We start from the raw sequence: 25,695 nt of genomic DNA on the forward strand, positions 1-25,695 counted from the left end.
AACATCTGACATCTTTTGTTAGCATTCCTTAATACTAGAATTACATTTAAAATAAAAAATATTTTGATCTTTATTATTCTCATCAATTAAACTACTATTATTTTTCTTTATTCTTTCTCTTCATCTGATGTTTTGATTTTAGTAGAAAATAATTTTCAAAAATTTATTTTGGAAAATAGTGAAAGCCATAAAATTGATAGGGACTACACATTAATTATATTTATATACGTGTAATTTTGCTGAAAATTATTTTTCTGATTTGGTCACTTCTCAATTAATAGTTCCGTTGGGCTCGACCGCACCTAATTACGAATTGGACCGCGACTTGGTTCGGTGGACCGGACTAACCGTCCTGGTTGTGCTTCTTTATTCCCATGCGTGTCGATGGTCCAATGGCTCTAATCCACCCTTAAGCGTTGAAGAGGATCCCAACTCCCCAGCTTTGCCCTCCTCCGGCTAATCCCGTCCGGATCAAGTTTTGGCCCGTCGTTTCTATTCCTTTCTTCCTCCGCTTCGCAAAGATGTCCGACGCCGAAGAGGCGAAAGCCACCGGTTCCTCGCCTTCGGCGGCGTATCCGATGGCAGTCGATAGCCTCGATGATGAAGTCAGTTCGCCTTTTCAGTGCTGCGTATGCTTGTGAGCAATCTGTCCTCGACCGCCAATCTTTGATCGAATCTTTAGTCTTTGCGTTCCCTGTGGGATTCCGAATTAAGTTATGAGATTAGAACCTTTTGTCGCCATTCGAATCATAAATTCTGGGTTTCCGGTTTTGAGGTTTTCTTCTGAGTGAAGGAAATTAGGGCTTTTTTAAATAAATTTCGCGATAAGTCGATGCGACAATCACAGATCTACAAGGTGCGATTGATTGTTACGTGATGAATGGATCTAATTTGTATGAAGAGATACCCAAACCTGTTCTTTGCTTTCCAAAGTAGCATTCATGGTCTTGCATTATATCTGATCGACTAATTGCCTAGGACGAAAATTTTTACGGTCCTTAACCATTTTCCTTTATGCTATATTAGACCTTGACGTTTGGTAGAGCTCCTTCAAGGTAGAAGTTCTGGATGAAGGTCTATTAATTAGCTTATTCATGAAATTTCATTATCCTTGAAAGAATTAAATGTTTGGTACCGAATTGTGTTGTTCTTGTAGGAAATAAATGGTGGTTCTTTAAAACTGCTAATTATCTAATTTGGGGTGTCATTATCCATGAAAGATGTGATTTTTTTTTTTCTATATTAACGTTGTGGTTGTTGGCTTGTTGCACTAGTCGGGTATCATCCAATTGCTCGATTTTGTCATAGGATAAGCTGAAGGAACTTAAATATATCTTGTGCTATTTAGTTCTTGGCGAATGAGTGAGGTTTGTAGCACATCTGTACTTTGAGAGCTCGGGGGAAAAAAGTGGAATCAGGGTCTTAAGTTCTCTGAAGATAATTTGACTCAAAATTTGGTTTAACAAAGTCATTATGTGCTTCCTATTATCTCAAGAACGAAAAAAATTTATGTAGCCAACATTTGACTTATTGCTGTATTATGTACTTCTTTTACATTATGTTGTCACTGAACATTCAAGTGAGTTATTGTTGGGGATAAACCAAAGGAAATCTATGGTGAGTTTGACAGTTTGTCTTGTATCTCTCAATCATGGTCCTATCCTGATAAACACCTTCCTAACAGTCTATCTACGTAATGACCAACCTTTTTATATTTTTTCATGATCAGTGAAGTGTTTTGTGTTGCCTTTCAACATTCCAAGCAACACATATACCTCAGATGATAAACCTGCTTGGTTTTTCCTTCTCTTTTTTGTACATAAAAGGAAAAGTGGATGAAACAGGGGATATGTGTGGGTGTGACTGAGTGGTATGTGTTGTCACCCTTTTCAAATATCCTAATTCCATGTCTTAGGAAGTGGCTGTGACAATTTATTCAGATTTTTATTGATATGCTTGATGTATTAGCCAAGGGTAATAATTGTCTCTTGAGAAGATTTTCCTGAAACTAGTAAGCTCTATCTTGCTCTCTCTTAATCAAATACCAAGTTTGGTGACCAGAAAGGCATAATCTTGGAATGCCTCACAGAGTTACAGAAACATCTGGTATTTCCACCAAAGGCCACAAAATTAGCTCTTTTCTTCATGTTTCAAAGGAGTTGCTCAGACATTCCACGTGGGCATTCTGAGGCTCCCTGTAGGACATATTATGTGTTTAATTTGGAATTTAGCACAGGGAATTGTAGGTCTCATTAAGATCATGTTGGTGGAGCACAATTAAGAGGGTGGAGAAGTCCATAAAATTGAAAAAAATGAAGACAAAACAGACATGATGATCATATTTTATCCATTCAGGAACTATACACGAGCTTATATTGTTTTCAAAAATGTTAATTTTAAGTAGTTGTTACTGATGGATTTATTTTAATCTAGAAGTGTCGTAATTGTATCTATGGGCTTCTCTGAATAAAGTCCTTGCTGTCCTTTCAACCCTAATGAATACTTGTTTCTGTTCTCATTCTATTTCTTTGGCTGTTGATGAGGATTATTTATGTGTTCTTTTTGCATTTTCTCTTGTGAAGCCTGATTAGGGATATTGGATAAAGTACACAGTTACATCACATCTTGAGTAGCTTGGACACCATATGACATGATATACCATAATGAAAAATAATATGTACTTACATATCATTACAAATAATATCAAGTAATTAATTAGTGCCTAATTATTCATAACAGAAGCGACTATTTTAGTTAAATGGAAATAGTGCCCAAAAAAATAACAAAAAAAATAACAAGAACTTAAACAATGAGTTGGCGTCCCCCCTCATTTCAATATGTCAATACAACATACTGCATTGTATTACTGAAAACTATTAAACAATGAGTTAAAATTTTAGTACACTTGTATTTTATTGCATGTTCATAAGCAATTGCACCGGCATGGCATGGTAAATGAATGATACTCTGATTCCATATCTTTAAATTCTTCTTTGTTATTAAAAAAGTTCTGTAATGAGTTCATATATTGCAATACTTGATCTATGAAAACATGTATGGTTCATCAAAGCTTGAGTTGTAAATTGTTACTTAATAAGCTTATAGTTAGGAATGGAGAAGATTAGCATTCTCTCTGATGTTATTGTTGACAAATTTGTCCAACCTACTATAATTATATAATCTGTTATTCTTCTTGTTATTCTCTAGAAATTTATAGTCAAGTTTTAGTATCTTATTCCATGGCTTTATGGGAGTTTATTTGTCGACCAGTTTTTACCGAATGCTGCGGTCAATGTTATTACTAACTTTCTTCCACTTGATGAATTTTTTGGATAATATCAATATTGTATCTTTGTACGGCTTATTCAAAAGTTTATTTGAAAATCCTCTTCGTTAGTTTGATCTTCTTAATTTGAAATATTTGATATTGTAGGGATATCCTCTACAAACCTGTCGTTCTTGGTAAGGATTTATAATTAGCATTTTCTGTTACATTTATCATGTTACTGTCATCTTGTTCTCTTTTACTGCAGCATGTGGACATATATCTTGCTTTTGGTGTGTGCACAAAGCTATGCATGGGTTGCGAGCATCACATTGTGCTATTTGTAGGCAGCCTTATGTTCATTTTCCTAGTATTTGCCAATTACTCCATTTCTTGCTATTAAAACTTGAACCTGTGGCTTATAAGAGGAGGGAAATGGAAATTCTAGGTGAGCTCTTGAAATTCAAATGTCAACTTGAATTCTTATGTTGATCTCTCCATGTTTATGGAGTAAATATGCTTTTCTTTATGTTTTCCTAGTGGAAGAAAAGGCTGCTGATGTGTACTCACCTCAGTTTGCAGATCAGTTAGAGTTGGAGAAACTTCATTTTGGTAAGAGTCAAATCTATGCGTACTGGAGTATTCCTTTTTTTTTTTCAACATAATTTCTGATACAGTTCAGATGCATTTAAAGGTAATGGGAGTTCTAGCAAAAAATTTAATGATTGCAGAAGTGGAGATTTTGAACGCTCAGATCTGTCAGAAAATTGCCTTGATCATACCATAAAAAGGAATATATCTGTGGATGATGTATCTTGTTCTTTGTGCAAGGAAATGTTGTATCAGCCTGCAGTTCTTAATTGTGGACATGGTGAGCTCGGTTTATGATTGGAGTTAAAAAGTTTTGGCCTTTTGGGTAGTGCCCATATTGATAATTTTTTGTACTTGTAGTATATTGTGTGTCTTGCCTATCTGACTTGAGTGGAGAACATCTTCGATGTCAAGTTTGTCAAAGTTTTCATCCTGGTGAATTTCCAAATATTTGCTTGGATCTGGATCATTTTCTCGAAGAAAGATTCCTGAGAGAGTATGCAGCGAGAAGAGAACAAGTGCAGCATAAGAAAGCCCAATGCCAACATGTGAATCCCTCACCAAGTAAACTTCTCTATCTACGTTTATATTAACATATGAAAGCTCCATGTTATCTGTCTGCAAACCTAAATTGGCATAAGGCTATATGGTAATTGTGGTTTTGTCAAAATTATACATTCAGTTCTGTGCACTATCTTCTGGCATATGGTTGTTTGGGCTAAAACCAGTATGATGTATAGATTTGACTGGTACTCTAGTTGAATCCGCTAAGAGTGTTTTTAGTTCCCTCGACAATCTGTTGGATAACTGTTTTCTGAGGAGAAAGATACTGATGTCATTTATGAGATATCTGTTTCTAGGTCCCAGAGGCAACCACCTTTTCCCCCACCCCAAAAGTAAAACTTCTGCAAGCGCAAAGATCATTTTCATACCCTTCTAAGAAGATTGTACATTGCATGGGTCAACAGTTAGTTTAGCCATAAATCACTATTGGAATAATTCACTAGTGTTACATTGGATGATCTCCTTGAACTCTTGATTAATTTGGTTTCAAGAAATTATTAGGAGAATTATTTGACAAGACAAATGTTCATAAATTAACCTAAGGGTCCATTCAATAATTTAGATAAACCTCACGACATTCTTGAGTACCTGTCACCTGAAAGAACTCCTTGATCTGATGTGAAAATCAATTGAGAAAATTTTGGTTCTTGTGGACTTTCTCATTAAAAATTCCTGTGATACAGCTTCCTATCACAGGTTTGGTAAAGTTAGTCACTTGTTTCAAATAATGGAGTTCCTTTTTTTGTGCCACCAGCTTGCTGGTTTTATATTGTCTTTTTAATTTTATGAGAATTTGCCAGGTCTGGTTTCTCTAGAGAACTTCAGGGAAACTACATAATGTCATTGGAGTTAAATTGTGTGGTTGGGGATTTCTTGGATTTTTCCCTGCCCATTTGAATATCTTGTCTTAGTTGCATTTTGCCATGTTATCTTCTTTCTGTATATTTCTGGCATTTTGGCAATAAGCGGGTGTTGGTTTGTAGTTCAACTATTGACAATTAACAGTGGCTTACATGGCATGATAGATGCTGTACGAAAACAAAAACCGATGGCACAGGTACCATCCGGAGGCATGGATTTATGGCTTAAGGAAGATGTGTCCGATGTTCATGTAGGAGTTGGGTGTGATTCATGTGGGGTACGTTCATCATGTCATTTCCCTTTTAACACTTTTTTCATAAACTGCTTTTAGAAGTTCATGCCAAAGCAGATCTCTTGAGTACATTCTAAATTTAATAAAGCAAAAAAACAACTGCATTTGGAATTTAGGGCGGATAAGGAAACGACTCCTCGTTTCACCGTATTTTACTTACATTTCTTTAGAATCACCACTAATGAACAATTATATTCTTCAAAACTGACTGGAGGTCATTCTCTCTCCATTGTTTATGGTTTTAGAAAGGCCAACTTTTCTCTTTTTTGTTTGAGTTGCTCAGAATGTTTAGAGTTTTTCCTTGGAATTTCCTTTTACCTCTCCCATAGTGGGGCAGTTATATGATTAGTTTCTTGGTAATTGATTACTTTAATCTCACTCGTAGATATATCCAATTATTGGAAAAAGATACAAGTGTAAAGATTGCAAGGAAGCAATCGGCTTTGACCTATGTGAAGCATGCTACAATTCCACATCAAAACTCCCCGGCAGGTTCAATCAGCAGCACACGCCTGACCATGCGTTTGAGCTTGATGAGTCACAGATGTTACGTAACATATTGATGCAGAGAGACAACCAGTTTGACATTCCTCAACAAGGTCTGGAAGTAATCTATGTCCCCAGTGATGATGATCTGCATGACCATGAGAATCATGGCGACGAAGGGAGCGGGGGTGAGGAAGAGTTGAGATAAAAGAGAAAAGTCTCTTGAAGTTCTTGTTGGTAGTTGGAAGGGAGCAGGGGTGAGGAGGAGTTGAGATAAAAGAGAAAAGTCTCTTGAAGTTCTTGTTGGTAGTTGTTTAGTGTCGACCAGATACCTGAAGTGAACTGTAGTACATAAATACACTCAGCTGTGCATTACTATCCATATTTCTTGCTGTAACGAATTGATGATTGTAAAGTCTCACGTCTAGTAGCAGTAATTCCAAAAAAGTGGAGGAATCCAATCATTGCCAGTGTCTTTTCTGTCTCATGATGATAAAATTCAAGATTATATATGCTTGAAATTTGGAGGCTGATTTCTGTGTATTTTTTCTTGTGGTTGAACCATAATCTACAAGTCTGGTTCCATTTGTTGCTTTAATAATCACTATCAGCAGTGTAAAGACAATAATCTCTTTTGTGGACATCCTTTACTGATGACAAGGTTCATACATCAAAGCCTCACACAGGGTACTGAGAGATTGATCGGATCAGTCCCGTTGAACCCAGTTTCACAGCATTCCTTTTGACCCAACAATAGGTACTTAAATTTCACTTGTTTCAGTTCGTAACTCAGTGGAGTACTGACACTTTCATTGGTAGCGGAAACCAAGAACTGTTCTTGTGACACAGCATTTCTCCGACAATTTGTCGAACACGTGGTCGCTGATGCATTAGTTTCAGTTGACGTTTTGACCTAACACTCGAATACAAGTGTGCAAAAACAATATCATTTCTCCTGACGACGATAACCTCAATCTTGTGGTGCGTGACGCCCTGTGCACACATTTTAACGTAAAAGCATGAAAGAAATGGTACAATCACATGCATGTGCAGGCAGGATAAGCCCGCATCCAAAACGTTAAATGCGAGGGCTGTTCTGCTCTCCATCCAAGCTCGGTCCGCTGCACGCGCCTTGGGTTTGGGAGCTTCCTGCAGTTGCTGGGTTGCATGCTATCCAACTCTCTCTCTCTCTCTCTCTCTCTCTCTCTCTCTCTCTCTCTCTCTCCTGTCTCTCTCCATGTATGTAAGTCCAAAGCCAAACGTCTGTAGACTGCAGTGAAACATAGCAATCAAAGACTCCTCTCCCTCGGTGGCCTCCTCAGAACTCATCAGAAGCCATGATTGCGGTGGACCGAGACGGGATCCAACTCATGAATGGCCTTTTGGTGCCACCCATGGACTCACTGTTCCCTCTCTGACTCCTGAAAGGGACTTGGCCTTCGTCCCCTTCCTCCCACCGGCAAGATGAGACCTCGTCCACCATTTCTGGTAGTCCAATCGGCAAGTGTTGCTCACGTGGGGATCCCTCCAGCTTCCTTTCAAGAATCCACTAGTAATTTTGGATGACAGGTTGGTAGAACCTTATCATGCATCAAACGATCTCTTTTGTGTTGTTCGGTGGAAGAATGGATCGAGTATATGGGCGATTTCCCAAAAGAAAACCTCATATTGTGGATTTTCTCCCAGCCAGCCATCACACTTTAATTCCTCTACTATCTCCTCTGTTCTGAACCAACCAATCAGAAACACCCATTCGGGGGGCCCCACTTCGGAGGTACGTATGCGGACGGCCCGAGTGACTTAATTCTCACAGAGGGAATCCGGTCGGGGCCCAAGTGGAGCCCACGCCGGCCGAGGAATTCGAGGGCGAAAGCGGCGACGGGACTCGTGCCTCCCGGCTCTTCTGGTTTTTGGAGGGAAAAGGGAGACCGTTGGTTCGGCACGTGTGTGGGAGCCCCGCGTGTGGCGCGCGCGATTCTGGCGGGAAGCCGGTTTAGGGTTTTGGATTTCTTGGCGGGAGTATCCATGACTTCCCTTGTACTGCTGCTACCACTACACCCACAACCCACTGAAGTCTTTCTTAGACTCGGAGAAATTACGCGGCATATGTATCATCGATTCAACTTGGAATGTCAAGTCAACACCAAGTTGTCAACTTGTTCTTCGATTGGGCGCACCAATTGGCCCAACAAGACATTCTTCTTGATGTGGATAACGGATGAGGCAGTCCGCGACTTGTTGCATGTCAAACTTGGTCCGCACGTAGACAATTGGCTGATTTGACTATCGTGAATGTCCATCGTAAACACCACAGAGGGTATCATGTCGGGTCGTTACGTAGAACCTTTAATGTGCAATGAAGTCTATTTTGGCCTCACATGAGTGCCGGTGATTGGAAACCGTGAAGCACTCATTTCCCCTGGAGAAATACTCGAGATGGAGAGAGAGAGAGAGAGAGAGAGAGAGAGAGAGAGAGAGAGAGGGATGGCTATCCGCCGGTGTGCAAGAAGAGAATCCAATGTGAGTTGTGGTGCGGTTACATCTCAACTTTTCTTCATCTCGTTATATCATGAGAGATTGAGCTGTTGTTCCTGTATTTTCTTTTTTTTTCTCCTTTGATAATTTGATTCATCCATTCCCACAAAAAATATATATTCAGAATTAATTATCTTTAACTAAATATTTTTATTTTTGAGAGATGCAATATGTTCATGCGATTGTAAACTTGAGTTACTATATTAATTTTAGTTTTATTATTAAAATATATAATTTGACGATCAAGAATGTATAATCATATCGTAGAGAGTTAATGTGTCTGATAAAAAATCTTTATTTAGACATTAAAATTGATTATGTATTTATTTTATAAGTTAAACATTTGATATATATGTGAATATCATGTATATATTTTTTCTTTTATAATTTTATAAAATAAATAAATAAATAAATATATATATATATATATATATATATATATATATAATATTTATGATAAAAAATTTAAACTCAATAGTAAAATATTAACATGGATACTTTAATCTTGGTCATTAATCCAACATGACATAGTTGACTTGACTTCATTCAAATTTTATGATATTTAAAATTGATAAAGAATCTATGAGATAATTAAAATTCTTCCTCCTCAACCTAGGTCAAGTCCCTCGAGGGTATATCATCAAATCAGACTCATCTTGTAACGAAGGTGTTGACTTAATCGAGCATCATGGTTGGTCGAGTCCCTCGAGACAATGGTGATTCGGAGGTCGAACAGGATGGGAATCACAATGAGTTGTGATCGACAAGAATTGCCTACCTTTTAGGCTTAGTGTGATTGGTCGAGTCCCTCGAGGTTACACTAAGACACTAATTGGATCTTGATCCCCACTAGAAGTCTGCCGAAGACTTCCGTTTCACGTGCTGAGGGTGTCGCGTGACTCGCTTGTAAAATAGTGGAAGCATATTAAGATAGAAGTCCATATCTTGATAGTTTATTTCTTGCAAAATCTGCATGTTATTCATTTCTGCTGCATCTTTATTTTTCAAAAAATACGCTTTCAAATCCCTTATGTAGCATACTTGATGTCAACCGCCTCACTGGTCCAAATTATACGGATTGGCTCCGTAACTTGAGAATTGTTCTCACGGCGGAGAAAATCATGTACGTTCTTGATACAGTGATGCCTACGCCCAAAGAAGGGGCAAGCGAGGATGAGATCGCTCGTTACGTGAAGTACATTGATGACTCCACTCTTGCTCAGTACTATATGTTGGGCTCTATGACTCCTGAGTTACAGAGACAACATGAAAAGATGGATGCCAGATCCATTCTCCTATATGTCCGTAAATTGTTTAAGGAACAAGAAAGGACTCAGCGATATGAGATATCCAAGAGCCTCTTCCGCGCTAAGATGACTGAGGGGACACCGGTTCAGAACCATGTCCTAAAGATGATTGAGTGGATAGAGAAACTCACAGGTCTAGGAATGGTTCTAGAGGATAACTTGTGTGTGGACATTGTGCTTCACTCCTTACCAGATTCCTTTTTATAGTTCATAATGAATTTTAATATGAACAAGCTTGAGGTGACTCTCCCAAAGCTCCTCAATATGTTGAGGGAGGTAGAGAGTACTATTAAGAAAGAGAAGCCAGTTCTCTACACTGGTGAGACCAGAAAGAAAAGGAAAGCAGAAAGGTCCCTTAAGAAGGGAAAGGGCAAGGGCAGACTAGGTAAAGCAAAGGTTGCTAAGAAAGACCCAGCAAAGGACAAAGGCCAGTGCTTCCACTGTGGTAAAGATGGGCACTGGAAGAGAAACTGCAAAGAGTACCTTGCAGAAAGGGCGAAACAAAAGCTTGGTGAAGCTTTAGGTACATTCATGATCAATCTCTAGTTGTCAGATTTTTATGATAGTGCATTGGTATTGGATACCGGTATTGCTTATCACATCTACAATTTGTTGTAGATTCTAGAAAAATCGAGGAGATTGGCGAGAGGAATATTGCATAATGGTTTATTTATGCTAGATACTATTCCACAAATCATGAATGTAAGTTTGTCCAAAATGAAACAAGATGAGATGAACAGTGCATACCTATGGCATTGTAGGCTAGGTCACATCTATGAAAGAAGGATTCAAAAGTTGCTAAATGATGAATATCTAGATCCATTCAACTATGTGTCATATGCAACTTGCGAGCCTTGCCTTCGTGGAAAACTGACCAACTCTCTATTTAGTGGAACTAGAGAGAGAGCCACTGAGCTGTTGGAACTCATACATAGTGAAGTATGTGGACCCATGTCAACTCATGCCATTGGTGGTTACTCCTACTTCATTACCTTTACTGATGATTTCTCAAGGTATGGATATGTGTACTTAATGAAGTACAAGTCTGAGGCCTTTAAGAAATTCAGAGAGTATAAGAATGAGGTGGAGAACCAGACCGGAAAGAGTATCAAAACTCTTCGATAAGATCGAGGAGGTGAGTACTAAAGTATAGAGTTTACTCAGTTCCTCAAGGACCATGGGATATTATCCCAATGGACACCTCCTTATACACCTCAGCTCAATGGTGTCTCTGAAAATCATACGCTATTAGACATGGTATGGTCTATAATGAGTTTCGCTGACCTACCCATCTCATTCTGGGGATATGCCTTAGAAACCGCAGCTTACCTTCTGAATAGAGTTCCAACTAAGTCGGTAATATCTACACCATATGAGATATGGAAAGGGAAGAAGCCTGATCTTAAGGTTGTTAAGATTTGGGGCTGCCCTGCCCAAGTTAAAAGGCACAACCCTGATAAGTTAGAATCAAGGACAGAGCGATGCAAATTTGTGGGATACCCCAAGGAAACTTGTGGGTATTATTTCTATCATCTCGAGGACCAAAAGGTCTTTGTAGCTAAGAGAGCAGTGTTCTTTGAGAAGGAACATATTCTTGGCGGAGATAGTGGGAGCATGATAGAGTTGAGCGAAGTTGGAGAACCAAGCTCAAGCACCACTCTACAGCCCGAGTCTGTTCAGGTACCTAATACACAAGTTTCAACTTTACGTAGGTCTGGCAGAGTATCCCATCATCCTGAGAGATATGTGGGACATATTAGAGGAGAGGATGTTGAGGATATTGATCCTCAGACCTACGAGGAGGCTATTATGAGTATAGACTCTGGGAAGTGGCAAGAAGCCATGAATTCTGAGATGGATTCTATGTACTCCAATAAGGTTTGGAACCTAGTAGATGCCTCCGAAGGTATTGTATCCATCGGTTGCAAGTGGATCTTTAAGAAAAAGATCGGAGTAGATGAAAAGGTAGAGACCTATAAAGCAAGGGTAGTGGCTAAGGGGTATCGTCAAAGGCAATGTGTTGACTATGATGAAACCTTCTCACCCGTAGCAATGCTAAAATCCATCAGAATTCTATTGACTATTGCAGCACACTATGATTATAAGATCTGGCATTTGGATGTGAAAACTGCATTCCTCAATGAGAACCTCGAGGAGGAGGTATATATGATGCAACCTGAGGGATTCGTGTCTAAGAACTGCCCAAATAAGGTGTGTAGGTTGCTTAGATCCATTTATGGACTAAAGCAAGCTTCCTGAAGTTGGAACATAAGATTTGATGAGGCAATCAGATCTTATGACTTCGTTAAGAACGAAGATGTGCCTTGTGTGTACAGGAAGGTAAGTGGGAGAGCTATCACCTTTTTGGTGTTATATGTGGATGACATTCTGATCATCGGGAATGACGTAGGAATGTTATCCATAGTAAATGCTTGGTTATCTAGACACTTCTCTATGAAGGACTTAGGGGAAGCATCCTATATCCTAGGGATTCGAATCTATAGAGATAGATCCAAGAGGATGCTTGGCTTGTCCCAGTCCAAGTACATAGAAATCATTGTCAAAAGGTTTTGCATGAAAAATTCCAAGAGAGATCTCATACCGATGAGACATGGGATATCGCTTTCTACAAGTATGTCCCCAAAGACTCCAAAAGAAAGGGCGAACATGGATATGATACCTTATGCCTCAGCAATAGGGTCTATCATGTATGCCATGCTATGTACTAGGCCTGATATAGCGCATGCTCTGAGTGTCACGAGCAGGTATCAGGCGGATCTAGACTGTAGCACTGAAAAGCAGTAAAGTGTATCATTAAGTTCTTGAGAAGGACTAAGGATCTTTTGCTAGTATATGAAAGTAGTAGCCTTAAGGTTGAAGGCTACATAGACTCAAGTTTTTAGTCTGATGTCGATGATAACAAGTCGAATTCGGGGTACGTGTACACCTTGAATGGAGGAGTAGTGTGCTGGAACAGTTCCAAGCAAGATACTACTGCTGACTCGACCACAGAGGTAGAGTACATTGCTGCATCAGATGCAGCAAAGGAGGGAGTCTGGGTGAAGAAGTTCATCACAGATTTGGGAGTCGTGCTGAGTAGTGAGGAGCCGATCTCCTTATATTGCGACAACAATGGGACGATTGCTCAAGCTAAGGAACCTAGGTCTCTTTCACGATGGACGCCTATAGTAAACCCGACCAGGTTGAGGAGGCAGAAGGTCTCTTTCATGAGCTGAAAGAAAAGGGACTAAAGCCAACTACAGCAACGTACAACATTCTAATGAATGCCTACAGCAGAAGAATGCAACCTGAAATAGTTGAATCTTTAATAACTGAGATGCAAGGTTTAGGCTTGAAACCAAATGTCAAATCATATACCTGCCTCATAAGTGCCTATGGAAGGCAGAGGAAAATGAGTGAGATGGCAGCAGATGCGTTTTTGCGGATGAAAAAGGCTGGAATTAAACCCACGTCACACTCATATACTGCTTTGATTCATGCATATTCAGTTGGTGGATGGCATGAAAAAGAATATGCCGCATATGAGAATATGAAAAGAGAGGGGATTTCACCCTCAATAGAAACATACACAGCTCTGCTTGAAGCATTCAGGCGAGCTGGTGAAACTGATAAATTAATGGAGATATGGAAATCCATGATCAGCAACAAAGTTGAAGGTACAAGAGTTACATTTAACATTATACTAGATGGTCTGGCTAAACATGGTCTCTATGTTCAAGCAAGAGATGTGATATATGAATTTGGAAAACTTGGCTTGCAGCCAACAGTCATGACCTACAATATACTGATGAATGCATATGCACGGGGAGGGCAACACTGCAAGTTACCGCAGTTGCTGAAAGATATGAGTGCCCTCAATTTGAAGCCTGACTCTGTAACTTATTCGACAATGATATATGCATATGTTCGTGTACGTGATTTTACTAGAGCATTCTATTATCACAAGCAAATGGTCAGAAACGGGCAGGTGCCTGAGTCCAGATCCTATCAGAAATTGCGGGCAATTTTGGATGTCAAAGCTGCAACAAAAAATCGGAGGGATACAAGTGCTATACTTGGAATACTGAATAGCAAATTTGGTTTGAAACCAAAAAAAGGCAAGAAGGATGAATTCTGGAAAAACAAAAAGAAGAGATCTATTATGTATGACCAGGGTTGTTGGTGATAAAAAATAATATAGTGAAACTCTTCTTAAAATTATAATCGAATGACTTGGTTCTTGTTTGGGCTGATAACTACATCTGCTTGGTTTCATTGGTTATATGTTCTTTCCACATCATGCGGGCATCCATTCCTGACTTGGTGTGTCATCTAGAAACAATTATATCAAATGAGATGGCACACCATTCCAACAACTAGATGACAGTGAGTTAGGGAATTTTCTTGTGAACCACTGCAAGTGATTATGGTTAAACATGGTCGTCTTATTTTTATGAAAATATGACATTGCCTTGTTGATCATTTTTATGGTGGTGCGATACCTTTCAGGTAATCTCTTTTTTTACATTAATTATTTTGATGTGCAAAATATAACATGTGTGACTATGCAGATTTCTGGATTAAATGCAACAATTATAATGCTCATTCATGTGCTTCATTTGATTCGTATATTGTTGTTTGACAGGGTTTAGACTATCACGAGGACGTGAAAATTTTGTTTGTTCCAGCTGTATGGTGACTTCATTCCGTTGCTCTGTGACCTTGAGAGAAGCTCACTATTGCCCTCGCTCCGTGATTCTATTCTGGAGTTGTTAGATATATATTATGAACTTGGTTGTCTTCAGTGTTATACTGTAAAGCTGATTAAATTAATCCCAATCAGCTGCAAAGAAGTTGATTACCCCGTGGCAGTTGCAGTGCATATGTGGTTGAGAATTAGTGTAATTTCAATCAATGTTAGTTAGTTGATACCATAGTCTGTAAGAATAATTTTTGGATTAAGAAGAGAAAGAAGCTGTGATGGTTCTGACAGTTGTGAGACCTTGCATCACTTGGGATTAGGGCAAACTTGTTATCATATATGTGTGTTATTGTCTTTGTAAGTGAGTTTGTATCATCTAACACTTGGTATCTTCTGTTCCGTGTGATCAGATTCTACATCTCAATGCTCATTGTTGTGTGTGCTTCGTACCATTGGTATTTATTTTGATCTTGTAAAAACCTAGGATGTTGCGCTTTCCGTGGCATAATCTGATGGTGTAGTTGTTTGGATTGAGCACCAAACAATATTGTAAGAACCATATTCTGATTTCTTATTGATTATCGATTGATATTATGGTTTCTTGTTGACTATGGTTCTAAATTTTGGCAAACTTCTTGGATGTATCTGTGATCACAATTCTTATGACTTACCTTTCTACTACATCCATGATCGTAATTCTTGTCATCTGTAATTATTACATATTTATGATCATACTTGCACATTTCTTTTTGTTTGTCACTCGATTATAGATTTACACTCGATTATAGATTTATATCAAAATATTTTTATTTTAAAAATTATTCATTCTAAATTCATATAAATATTAAAAAAGTGATGCTAAATATATCATCATCTCATCTTACTAGTTCATTACAAGTTTGAATTATACTCGATCATAGATTTATTCCAAAAAACTTTTATTTAAAAAATTAATCACTCTAAATTCATATAAAAATTAAAAAAATAATACTAAATATATTTTCATCTCATCATCTTAGTTTAAGAAGTTTGGATATATTTGATAAAATTTTAACGGGTTATATTTGATCACCAATTTAATCCAAAAATACTCTTTAAAAATTTATTTATCCTAAACTCATAAAAATAAAAAAAATAATACTAAATATCTCATAACGATATACTATTAGTCCTAAAAAAATTAGATTGATTTGGTGAAAATACTTTAATTATACTCGCTCATAGATTTGATAATGTTTGACCCGATCCGTTAAAATCGAACCCAACCCGATCATTGCTTACCAAAAAAAAAAACATCATGCATAATTCCAGTAATTCCAGAAAATAGAAACCGGAAATTATCATCAGAAAAAAAAATATCATTCATTAAACAAGAGCTACAATCATTCATCAATTACGCTGTACTCTCAACATCCATCTCATATAAACATCCACAGACAGATTATATGATTGATAAACATTATATATATATATATATATATATATATATATATATATCCAATCTGTCAACATTATTCTGTCCTCTGTCCAATTGATCGATGTTCTTCCTAGACTTATCACAACAAATTACCAAATCCATAGATAATTTATTAATTATTAATAACATAATCATTAAAGGAAGATGGACAAATTAGTCGACAATTAACATCAGAAGATCTCAGATTTCTTGGTCTATTTTAGGCGATTGCATCTTGAGCATTTTCAAATATGCTCTCACTACCAATTGCAAAGCGATACTTCGCAATCACCTAAGAGCTAATGTGGAATGACCCAACGATCTGTCACGAACGGTCACCCGTAATAACTTCGTTCAACGAACCATTAGTCACTCTCTTCTACATGTATAGCTGCTTGGCAACATGTTTTGTCTTGGTTTTAAGTCATTTTGCTTGTAAAAATATAAGTTCGAACAAGTTGTAGAGCTACAAAGCGACCACTCACTGAACCGAGCAAAACAGCTTAGTTTTCATGTGCCACAGGCGGTTTTCTGCAGTCTGCTTCTGCTCACCAAAATGTCAGCTATCTCAGCCCCTTTAAACCCCCCAGGTGGCACAAAACTAGATGGCGCTTCGGTATAGTGTCGGGCGTTGAACAACCTTTCGCAAGTTCGCACGTTACCTTGACGGGAACTTGTTGTTGCGCCCGGCACCCGATGAGTAGCTGTTTGTGGACTTGCAGCTATTCATTCAACCATCTAAAGTTCTTGTTTTCCCCCTCTCTCTCTTTTCTCTTGTGCACGCAAGGTGCTCGCTGAATTGCTTGTAAAGCTTCCCCTTTCACGAGACGTCGGGACTTGTTCGTCGCTCTCTCTTCGAACTAATCAACTTTCTCTTTTTAAAGGTCCTTCGGGACCTGCGAGAGGTTACAAGTAGGCTGATCTTTGCGGAGCAATATCACAAGGGTGAAGCGCGACTTAGGAAATGCAAGCTAAGTTCACGTCTTTGCTGCAAGGATGCCTCACGCCTTAGGCAATTCCAGCTAAGGCCGTGACATTATGGTATCAGAGCCGGCAAGCACTTCGAGCGAGCAGCGAAGGGACTTCGCAACTTCGCCATGGCAAAGCATCTTAGCGAATCAAGCAAGGTGGGGCAAGCCGGACCCTTGCCCCAAGCAACCGCAGGTGGGCTGCATGTGCACACTCACTCTCATGCTGTTGGAGCCGCTCAAGAGGAGCGCGACAGCGAACATGATGAGCGAGAAATTGGCTACTCTCCATGAGCGGAAGAGGCACAATCTGGAGTGCCAACTAGGAAAAAGAGTCACAAGGAGAGACTCACAACGGTGGAAACCCGCTTGGATGTTCTTGATGCAAGCTTGGAGGATCCCTACCATGGTCAACAAAGGCTTGTTGGGGTAGAGAGCTCGCAAGAGGAAGCAGAGTCCAGGATCGACAAGGTCGAGGCCCTAGTCGACTGACTGTCAGATGACACCAAAAACTCCATGCAACACCTATAGGAAGTTGTGGTGGAACTCACTTCAAGGGTGACCATGCTCACAAGAACACTAAATGCGGGAGGAACCAACACCCACGTTGCACCATCACAAAACTTGAGGGCACCCGAGCCTCATGGTTATGGAGGGGCCAGAGATGCCAAAGAGCTCAAGAATTTTTTGTTCGACATGGAACAATACTTTCGAGCTACGAGGCCCGATTCTGAAGATACTAAAGTTTCTATAGCAACAATGTATCTGAACGGAGATGCAAAACTTTGGTGGAGAATCCGTTGGGAGGAGATCCAACAAGGTCAGTGTTGAGTTGACACATGGGAGGACTTGAAGCGGGAGTTGAGAACTTAGTTCCTACCGGAGAACACTGAGTTTGTCGCAAGAAGAAAGTTGAGACAACTCCGCCAAAATACTTCCATCCGAGACTACGTGAAAAAATTTTCTGCACTAATGCTGGACATACATGACATGTCCGAGAAGGACAAGCTGTTCAGCTCCCTCGATAGTTTAAAGCCATGGGCTCAACAAGAACTAAATCGAAGGAATGTCACCGATATGGTCGGGGCAATTGCTGATGCAGAAAGGCTCACCGACTTTGTTTCCTCTGAAGACCCAGGAAGAAGGAAACAATCTTCAGGCAATCGCCCTCTAAAGTATTCTCGAGGGAAGGAGCTCGGGGGCGAACAAAAGAAGAAGAATTCCCACAAAGGAGTATAAGCTTGGAAAGTCAAATGTCGTGGCCGATGCATTGAGCGGGAAAGTGGAGCACGTGAATGCCGTACAATTGGAGGGCGGAAGCCAAGCAAGTCAGTTGCACTCCAACTTCCTTTCCAGGATCAAGGATGGATCGTATAGTGATCCCCAAGCAGTTACCCTGATGTAGCTCATCAAAGAAGGCAAGGCACGATGATTTTGGGTCTAGGAGGGACTCGTGTACACAAAAGGGAATAAGGTTTATGTTCCTCGAGTGGACAATTTGAGGCACGAACTCTTAAGAGAGTGTCACGATTCTCTTTGGGCTGGACACCCAGGTATTCACCGAATGTTGGCTCTCATGGAGAGGGCCTTCTATTGGCTGAAGATGGGGACTGATGTGGAGGAATATATTCGAACATGCCTCACTTGCCAACAAGACAAGGCGGAAGCCGGTGGGACTTTTGGAGCCGTTGCCCGTACCAGAAAGGCCATGGGAGAGCATTTCCTTGGATTTCATATCAAGCTTGCCACTTGTAGGGAGACTCGGATTGATACTCGTGGTGGTCGATCGATTTTCAAAGTATGCAACTTTCATTGCTGCTCCCCTACACTGTTCAGCAGAGGAGGCGGCCAAGCTGATGATGAAGGATGTGGTGAAGTATTGGGGAGTCCCGCACAATATCATTAGTAATCGAAACGCTCAGTTCCTGGGACGATTCTGGACCAAACTATTCAAATTGTTGGGGTCAAAGTTATATTTCTCCACAAGTCTCCACCCCCAAACGGATGGCCAGACTAAAAGGATAAACTCTCTCATAGAGCAATATCTTCGGCACTACATGAGTGCTAACCAACGAGATTGGGTGAAGATGTTGGACATTGCCCAATTCTCCTACAACTTGCAGCGAAGCTCTGCGTCCAACAAGAGCCTCTTCGAGATCATTACAGGATAACAACCGTCAACTCCTCACACCATGGCAATCGAGTATACTAGATGTAGTCCGTTAGCCTACCACTTCGCAAAGGAGTGGCACCGAAATGCAGATATTGCGCGGGCTTACTTGGAGAAGGCAGTAAAAAGGATGAAGAAGTGGGCAGACTTGGGAAGGCGACCGCAAGAGTTCAAGGTTGGTGATTTGATGTTGGTAAAGCTCCAACCAGCATCACTCCAATTCTTTAGGAACAAAGTCAACAAAGGATTGGTGCGCAAGTATGAAGGGGCATTCCCAATTATCAGTAGGGAAGTTGCAGCTGCCGGCGTGGTTCAAAATTCACAACGTTCTTCACGCCAGCAACCTAAAAGCCTACCACACGGATCCGCAAGATGCTTCCCGAAGTGTTCCAACTCGGCTGCCTCCCACCACAGCCTCTTACGAGAAGCGAGTTGAAACCATTCTGGCGGACCGTAAAATAAAGCTACCCAATGGAGCTGAGCAGACATAGTACTAGGTGAAGTGGCGAAAGCTTCCCCGAACTGAAGCCAGTTGGGAGCCTGAAGATGCCCTACGACATGAAGAAACAATCATCAACAACTACCAACAAGCGTCGACAGTTTAAGTGGGGGAGAATGTCACGAACGGTCATCGCGCACCCGCAACAACTCCGTTCAACGAATCATTCGTCGCTCTCATCTACATGTACAGCTGCTTGGCAGCATGTTTTGTCTTGGTTTTGAGTTGTTTTGCTTGTAAAAATGTAAGTTTGAATAAGTTGCAGCGCTACAAAGCGACCGCTCACCGAACCGAGCAAAACAACCCCAAAATAGCTCCATTTTCGTGTGCCACAGGCTGTTTTCTACAGTCCGCTTTCACTTACCAAAATGTCAGCAATCTTAGCCCCTTTGATCCCCCCGAGCGGCACTAGGCTGGATGGGGCTTCGGTATAGTATTGGGCGTTGAACAACCTTTCACAAGTTCGAACGTTACCTTGACGGGAACTTGTTGTCGCTCCTGGCACCCGGTGAGCAGCTATTTGTGGACTTGCAGCTGTTCATTCAACCATCTAAAGTCCTTATTTTTCCCCTCTCCCTCTTTTCTCTTGTGCACACAAGGTGCTCGCTGAATTACTTGTAAAGCTTCCCCTTTCACGAGACGTCAGGACTTGTCCGTCGCTCACTCTTCGAACTAATCAACTTTATCTTTTTACAGGTCCTTTGGGACCCACGAGAGGTTACAAGTAGGCTGATCTTTGCGGAGTAATATTACAAGGGCGAAGCGCGACTTAGGCAACACAAGCTAAGTTCGCGTCTTTGCCGCAAGGGTGCCTCGTGACTTAGGCAACGCAAGCTAAGTTCGCATCGTGGCCGCAAGGGTGTCTCACGCCTTAGGCAATTCCAGCTAAGGCCATGACAGATCAGCCAAATGAGAGAATGGCTAACTTAGCACACGATGGACAATCGACTCCACATCGTCCGGGCCGTACAAGTCTGTATCGCATGACAGAAGTCTGCATAGGTCGACCCGCACCGTCAGGAATGTATGGGTTGGTCGCTCACGCGATTGCACAGAATAAAGACAACGACGGGCATTAATGACATGTGCACCTTTGGGTCGGCTCCATAGGTATAAAAGCTAACCCTCTAGTCTAGGAAAAGGGATCGAACCCTTTACAATACAGAAACCACTTGCTAACTTAAATATCGAAGGGGTTGAGTCGGGAATCCCTCCCCTCTCGATATCGACCAATCATGCATAAACGTGACGTAGGAGGGATGACTCAAGTCCCACCTCGAGTGGATCACAAAGACACAACGGAGGCTTAAGAGCCAACCTCCCAACCCAACCTCATTCCTCTTTCCTCCTTGCTTAAGAATCCACGTGCACGATCTTATGCTCTCGACACAAAATCAAATCGGTTATGAAGGACCTCAACCCTTTGTACATAATAATATTCACATGACCACGACACAAAACCACGACACAGAGGTACATAATAATATTCACCTGACCCATCGGTTACAAAGGACCTCAACCCGAGGAAAGAGTCGGGTTAAGTGAAAATACCTCATTGGGGATAGGATTGAAATGCCACCACCACAAGGAGATAATGAGTTCTCGTATATGGTACAAAGAAAACTCGAAACTGAACAAGCTTATACTTGAAATTGGGCCTTTCTGATTGGGCTTTTTGTGTAGAAGACATGGCCATTATAAAAGCAATTTTAATATGTACTTTATTATCAAACAAAAGAACAAGGTACCTTTTTTTGTTAAATATTGTGGGTTCTTTTATTTTGTAGTTGTTTCTGAGGTGAAGATGTGCTGTTCCAAGTCAAACCTTGCCTTGATGTTTGTAACTTTTCCAAACTTCGCTAGGGATTCTGTGAAGTGAACTTGCCAGTTGAGAAGTTCTAGCAATTAGTGTAATGTAAATTTCTTTTAGATAAACGGTGCCAAATTATTTCAGGTGTTATTTTGATCAATTTGTACATGGAATTTGTAATATATATGCAATTTTCTTATCAAATCTAAGAATGTGAAAAGATGAGCATCTTTTCCAACTTCCAGTTTGATCACGACTTCCAGAGAATCCTCGTCGAGGAAGATGCCAAAGCTCAATATAGTAATGAATTATGGAATGCTTCATCTGAAGCTGTAGAAAAGCTATTCTTAGAGACTTACCTATCGAGTTAATCTTTAGTCTTATTTATGCTACATTTTGATCAATATAATTCATCGAGCTATATGAGGCTTCATAATATCCATCTCTTTCCCTAATCAAACGCTAATTGCGATTTGGATATGCAACCTCACAGTTCCCATTTCTATAGGACTACACACTCTTCTCCCATGTTGGCTTGGAAGCTTCTGCCCGAACCCATGCACATCAAACTACCCGAAGAGGATACCTTTTCGACGTATGCATGCATGGATGCATCGCTTAAGAAGATGCCAATAACAGTTACGTAAAAGTGAGCCTCTCCCATGACCATGCCCTAATCTCCTAACCGCCCAGTCGTCATGCTTCACTCCCAACATCTCTATAGATACCTCCTCCGAACCATAAACCTACTTCCATCCTGTTTTTGGTTTCTCCTCGTTCACCACCATGGGGAGAGGATTCTTGTTCGCTGCCTTTCTCGTTGCGGTAGCATTCTCCTGCTTGCCCTTCGTTGGGGATGACATCGCGTCGGAGGAGAAGCTCTTGGACTTGTACGAGAGGTGGCAGAGCCACCATGGCGTGTCACGCAGCGTCGACGAGGAGCGCATCCGCTTTGATGTTTTTAAAGAGAACGGTAACTACGTGTTCGCGTCCAACAAGAAAGCCAAGCCTTACAAGCTTAGCCTCAACAAGTTCGGCGATACGGCGAGGGAGGAGTTCAAGAGGACGTACGCAGGGACGAGGATTCGTCGCCGCAGCACTCTGAGAGGAAGCGCGAACCTCAAAGGGTACTTCTTATACAAGAACGTCACCAATGTAACTCCCACCGTCGACTGGAGGCAGAAGGGTGCCGTCACTGCTATCAAAGACCAAGGCAAATGCGGTGAGCTCAAAATATTTTATTTTTGTTGATGTGCTCGATCGAAATAAATGAAAATTTAGTATGAATTATTGCAGGAAGTTGCTGGGCCTTCTCGACAGTAGTTTCGGTGGAGGGAATAAACCAGATCAGAACCAACGAGCTTATCTCCTTGTCAGAGCAACAACTGGTGGATTGCGACACCAACACCAACAAAGGGTGCGATGGAGGTATGATGGATGATGCATTCGACTTCATCGAAAGAAATGGAGGGATCACAACAGAGGAAAACTATCCTTATGTAGCTCGACAAGAACAATGCAAAGTAAAAAGAGTTACATGTTAATTTGCTTAGTTGTAGTCATTATCTTCTTCGTAAACTCTATACATATCATTGTTATTTATAGGAGAGATCTCCTGCGGTTGTGATCGATGGATATGAGGACGTTCCCGTCAACGACGAGGATGCGTTGCTGAGAGCAGTGGCGAACCAACCTGTATCAGTAGCAATCGAAGCAAGCGGTCAGGACTTCCAGTTCTACTCCGAGGTATGCACAACTCTCATCCATGCTTCTCTTTTGCCGTAAACAGGTTTCAAAGACAACACTTTTCTGCTGCTTTGGTTTAGGGTGTCTTCACAGTGAGCTGTGGAACAGAATTGGATCATGGAGTGGCCATCGTAGGCTATGGGACATCTAAGGATGGGATGAAGTACTGGATAGTGAAGAACTCGTGGGGACCAGAGTGGGGCGAAGAGGGCTACGTGAGGATGCAGCGTGGGATCTCGGTCAGCGAGGGGCTGTGTGGTATCGCCATGGAAGCTTCTTATCCTCTTAAGACATCTCCAAATCCAGTGCAGAAGAAGCTGCATCTTTGATGAGGGCTGAAAGCTGATTGCTGCTGCCAAAAGAAGATTAAGTAGCTACTTTGATCATTCACCTTTATGCAGAACTTTCGAAGGCTTTACACTGTATTCTTTAATGCTACAACCACTTATCATGTTGCAGGATACCACATTACTATATGAAATAAGATAAGAATACGAAATTAATGATGATTTGAATGTTCAATACTTGCTCGAGCTTTCTGAGCCACTTCTAACAGATTATTTTGGTCCAAGACGAACAGATACTTGTAGAGTAGATAACTGAGAGAGGCAGCTGAAATAAAAGGTGTAATCACAAGTAGAAGAATAATTGTAGAAACAGATTCTACACTTTGAAACACTTTGTGATCGATCAGGTTTGGGGGTTGGCTCTTGGGCTTCTGTTGCATCTTTGAGATCAACCCGATATGGGACTTGAGTCGTCCTGCTTACGTCGTGTTTCTGCATGACTGGTCGATGTGGAGAGGGTACCATGACCTTTGGTGTCCAATCAATGCCAGTCATAGCAACATTGCTGCAACCGTTGCATGCAACGATGCTGTTGCAATCACTGCACGTAACGATCATTGTCGTAGTCGCCACAAGCAATGGTGCTACTACAACCATCACACTCATCGATTCTATTGTAGTCATTGTTGCTACTGCAAGCATCGGCTCTGCTGTCATCACCTATAACTAAGGCATGTTAGCCATCGTCAATTGTCATAATCTATAGCGCAATTGTTGAAGGTTACTATTATTGATAATAATTTATCGACAGTGATCCATCGATCAAACACGAGGAACCTCACATCATCAACAAGCAGGTAATATGACGAACTAGATAGAAAATAGATCACAATATAAATGTATTATTCAAACATTATAAATCAAAATCGAATAATATGTTTTCACAAGTGAATAGTACTAATAAACAGATTTAAATACAAAACATATCTAAAATACTTTTACGATATAAAGTATTTGATTTCAAAACATAGCTCTGATATCAATTGTAAGCATAAAAACTATAATATACTACTATTATGCGAAAAACTTTAATACTAGAAAATAAAATCAAATAACGATAGATCAAATATACAATGCGTATCTTTTTAATGCTATTTAGAAAGTTTTTATATGATTTGTAGGCATATCATCATCAGAGCTAAAAGCTATAATGATAACGATTTATAAGGAGAACTAGACTTATCGTATCTTCTCTTCCTATCATTCACATGATCGCTATGAGTGATGGATTAAGTGTTGGGAAATCTAGGGGCGACATCACATGTGCAGCGGTAGAACATAAAACAAAAATATCAAATTTCTCAATACATGTTCGTCGTCATGCGTAGATTGGTGTGCAAAAACCCACGACACAGAAAACCACTTGTGAGACAGTTGTGTTACCTAAGGAAATCGTATATCTCTGAATCTATATAGATTTGTTGGAGAGGATGAAGGAGGTCAAGCGCCCTCATCTCTAGCGATGATCCACACAGTAGGGTTGCGACGATGCTCCTCAAATCTCCAAACTTACTATCTGAGGAGGAGAAGGGGAGAGGAGAATATGAGGTGACTACCTAAGAAGCCCTAGCCTATGGGCCTTTAGTTCCCTCATATTTATAGAGGCCCCCAATTAACCCTAATGGATCCTGCCCTATTGGGTACTAGATCTCCATTCATTTACCCAAGCCTCTTAAATTAGTGGTCTCTACTCAGTAATATTTTATTAGCTCTTATTGGATATCATCCATAGGATCCAATAATTCAAGGGCTTATTGGATGTCCAATAAGATAGGGGCTCCAACGAATATCTCATAACCGAACCTCTACTCATCGTAACACCTACCATATGTGTGTGACCCTCTAGGCCCAATATTGAGCTAGCCGTGAGTCATACTTGTCAGAACTCCTTCTGGCTCATTGAATTATTATCTCTATAATAATTCACTCGACTCATCGATTGTAGACGTACTAAGCTACTATACTACAGTCCCCAAACGATACAGGGGAATCCAATCCTTTGGACCTATCTATCCTCAATTACCGTGTACCTATAGTCCCTCATCCATTTAATATTCCAGAGACCATATATCAGGCATGGTGTTGTCAGACCCAAA

The 25,695-nt window shown here is 40.5% G+C and overlaps 3 protein-coding genes across 5 annotated transcripts; all 3 read left to right on the top strand.

The window, feature by feature from the left end:
* Positions 1–397: 397 nt before the first annotated feature.
* On the top strand, positions 398–6,532 carry LOC135619108 (E3 ubiquitin-protein ligase PRT1-like). Of its 3 annotated transcripts, none has more exons than XM_065120771.1 (8): positions 398–637; positions 3,434–3,462; positions 3,534–3,713; positions 3,806–3,877; positions 3,948–4,136; positions 4,217–4,420; positions 5,446–5,558; positions 5,959–6,532. In XM_065120771.1, the coding sequence occupies exons 1-8, from the start codon at positions 522–524 to the stop codon at positions 6,265–6,267; spliced, it is 1,212 nt and encodes a 403-aa protein (XP_064976843.1). In that variant the 5' UTR covers positions 398–521; the 3' UTR covers positions 6,268–6,532. The 3 variants fall into 3 exon arrangements, with proteins under 3 accessions (XP_064976843.1, XP_064976844.1, XP_064976845.1); XM_065120772.1 differs by having other exon boundaries at positions 401–637; positions 3,960–4,136; XM_065120773.1 differs by lacking the exon at positions 3,434–3,462 and having other exon boundaries at positions 433–637.
* A 6,544-nt stretch (positions 6,533–13,076) lies between these two features.
* LOC108953549 (pentatricopeptide repeat-containing protein At5g50280, chloroplastic-like) lies at positions 13,077–14,200 on the top strand. The gene has a single exon (XM_018830004.2). It carries the CDS (start codon positions 13,077–13,079, stop codon positions 14,085–14,087), a length of 1,011 nt encoding a protein of 336 aa, XP_018685549.2. The 3' UTR covers positions 14,088–14,200.
* An 8,092-nt stretch (positions 14,201–22,292) lies between these two features.
* On the top strand, positions 22,293–23,581 carry LOC135620083 (vignain-like). The gene is made up of 4 exons (XM_065122706.1): positions 22,293–22,728; positions 22,803–23,038; positions 23,112–23,252; positions 23,333–23,581. Exons 1-4 carry the CDS (start codon positions 22,293–22,295, stop codon positions 23,579–23,581), a joined length of 1,062 nt encoding a protein of 353 aa, XP_064978778.1.
* The last annotated feature ends 2,114 nt before the right edge of the window (positions 23,582–25,695 follow it).

Source organism: Musa acuminata, chromosome BXJ2-8 (assembly GCF_036884655.1).
Source record: "Musa acuminata AAA Group cultivar baxijiao chromosome BXJ2-8, Cavendish_Baxijiao_AAA, whole genome shotgun sequence".
Classification (NCBI taxonomy): domain Eukaryota; kingdom Viridiplantae; phylum Streptophyta; class Magnoliopsida; order Zingiberales; family Musaceae; genus Musa; species Musa acuminata.

Bases quoted from the DNA above. Each gene is read 5' to 3' on its own strand.
- LOC135619108 (XM_065120771.1), top strand. From the start codon at position 522: ATGTCCGACGCCGAAGAGGCGAAAGCCACCGGTTCCTCGCCTTCGGCG. The intron at 638-3,433 runs GTGAGCAATCTG...TTGATATTGTAG, and splicing joins TTTCAGTGCTGCGTATGCTT to GGATATCCTCTACAAACCTG. The intron at 4,137-4,216 runs GTGAGCTCGGTT...TTGTACTTGTAG, and splicing joins AGTTCTTAATTGTGGACATG to TATATTGTGTGTCTTGCCTA.
- LOC108953549 (XM_018830004.2), top strand. From the start codon at position 13,077: ATGGACGCCTATAGTAAACCCGACCAGGTTGAGGAGGCAGAAGGTCTC.
- LOC135620083 (XM_065122706.1), top strand. From the start codon at position 22,293: ATGGGGAGAGGATTCTTGTTCGCTGCCTTTCTCGTTGCGGTAGCATTC. The intron at 22,729-22,802 runs GTGAGCTCAAAA...GAATTATTGCAG, and splicing joins CAAAGACCAAGGCAAATGCG to GAAGTTGCTGGGCCTTCTCG. The intron at 23,253-23,332 runs GTATGCACAACT...GCTTTGGTTTAG, and splicing joins ACTTCCAGTTCTACTCCGAG to GGTGTCTTCACAGTGAGCTG.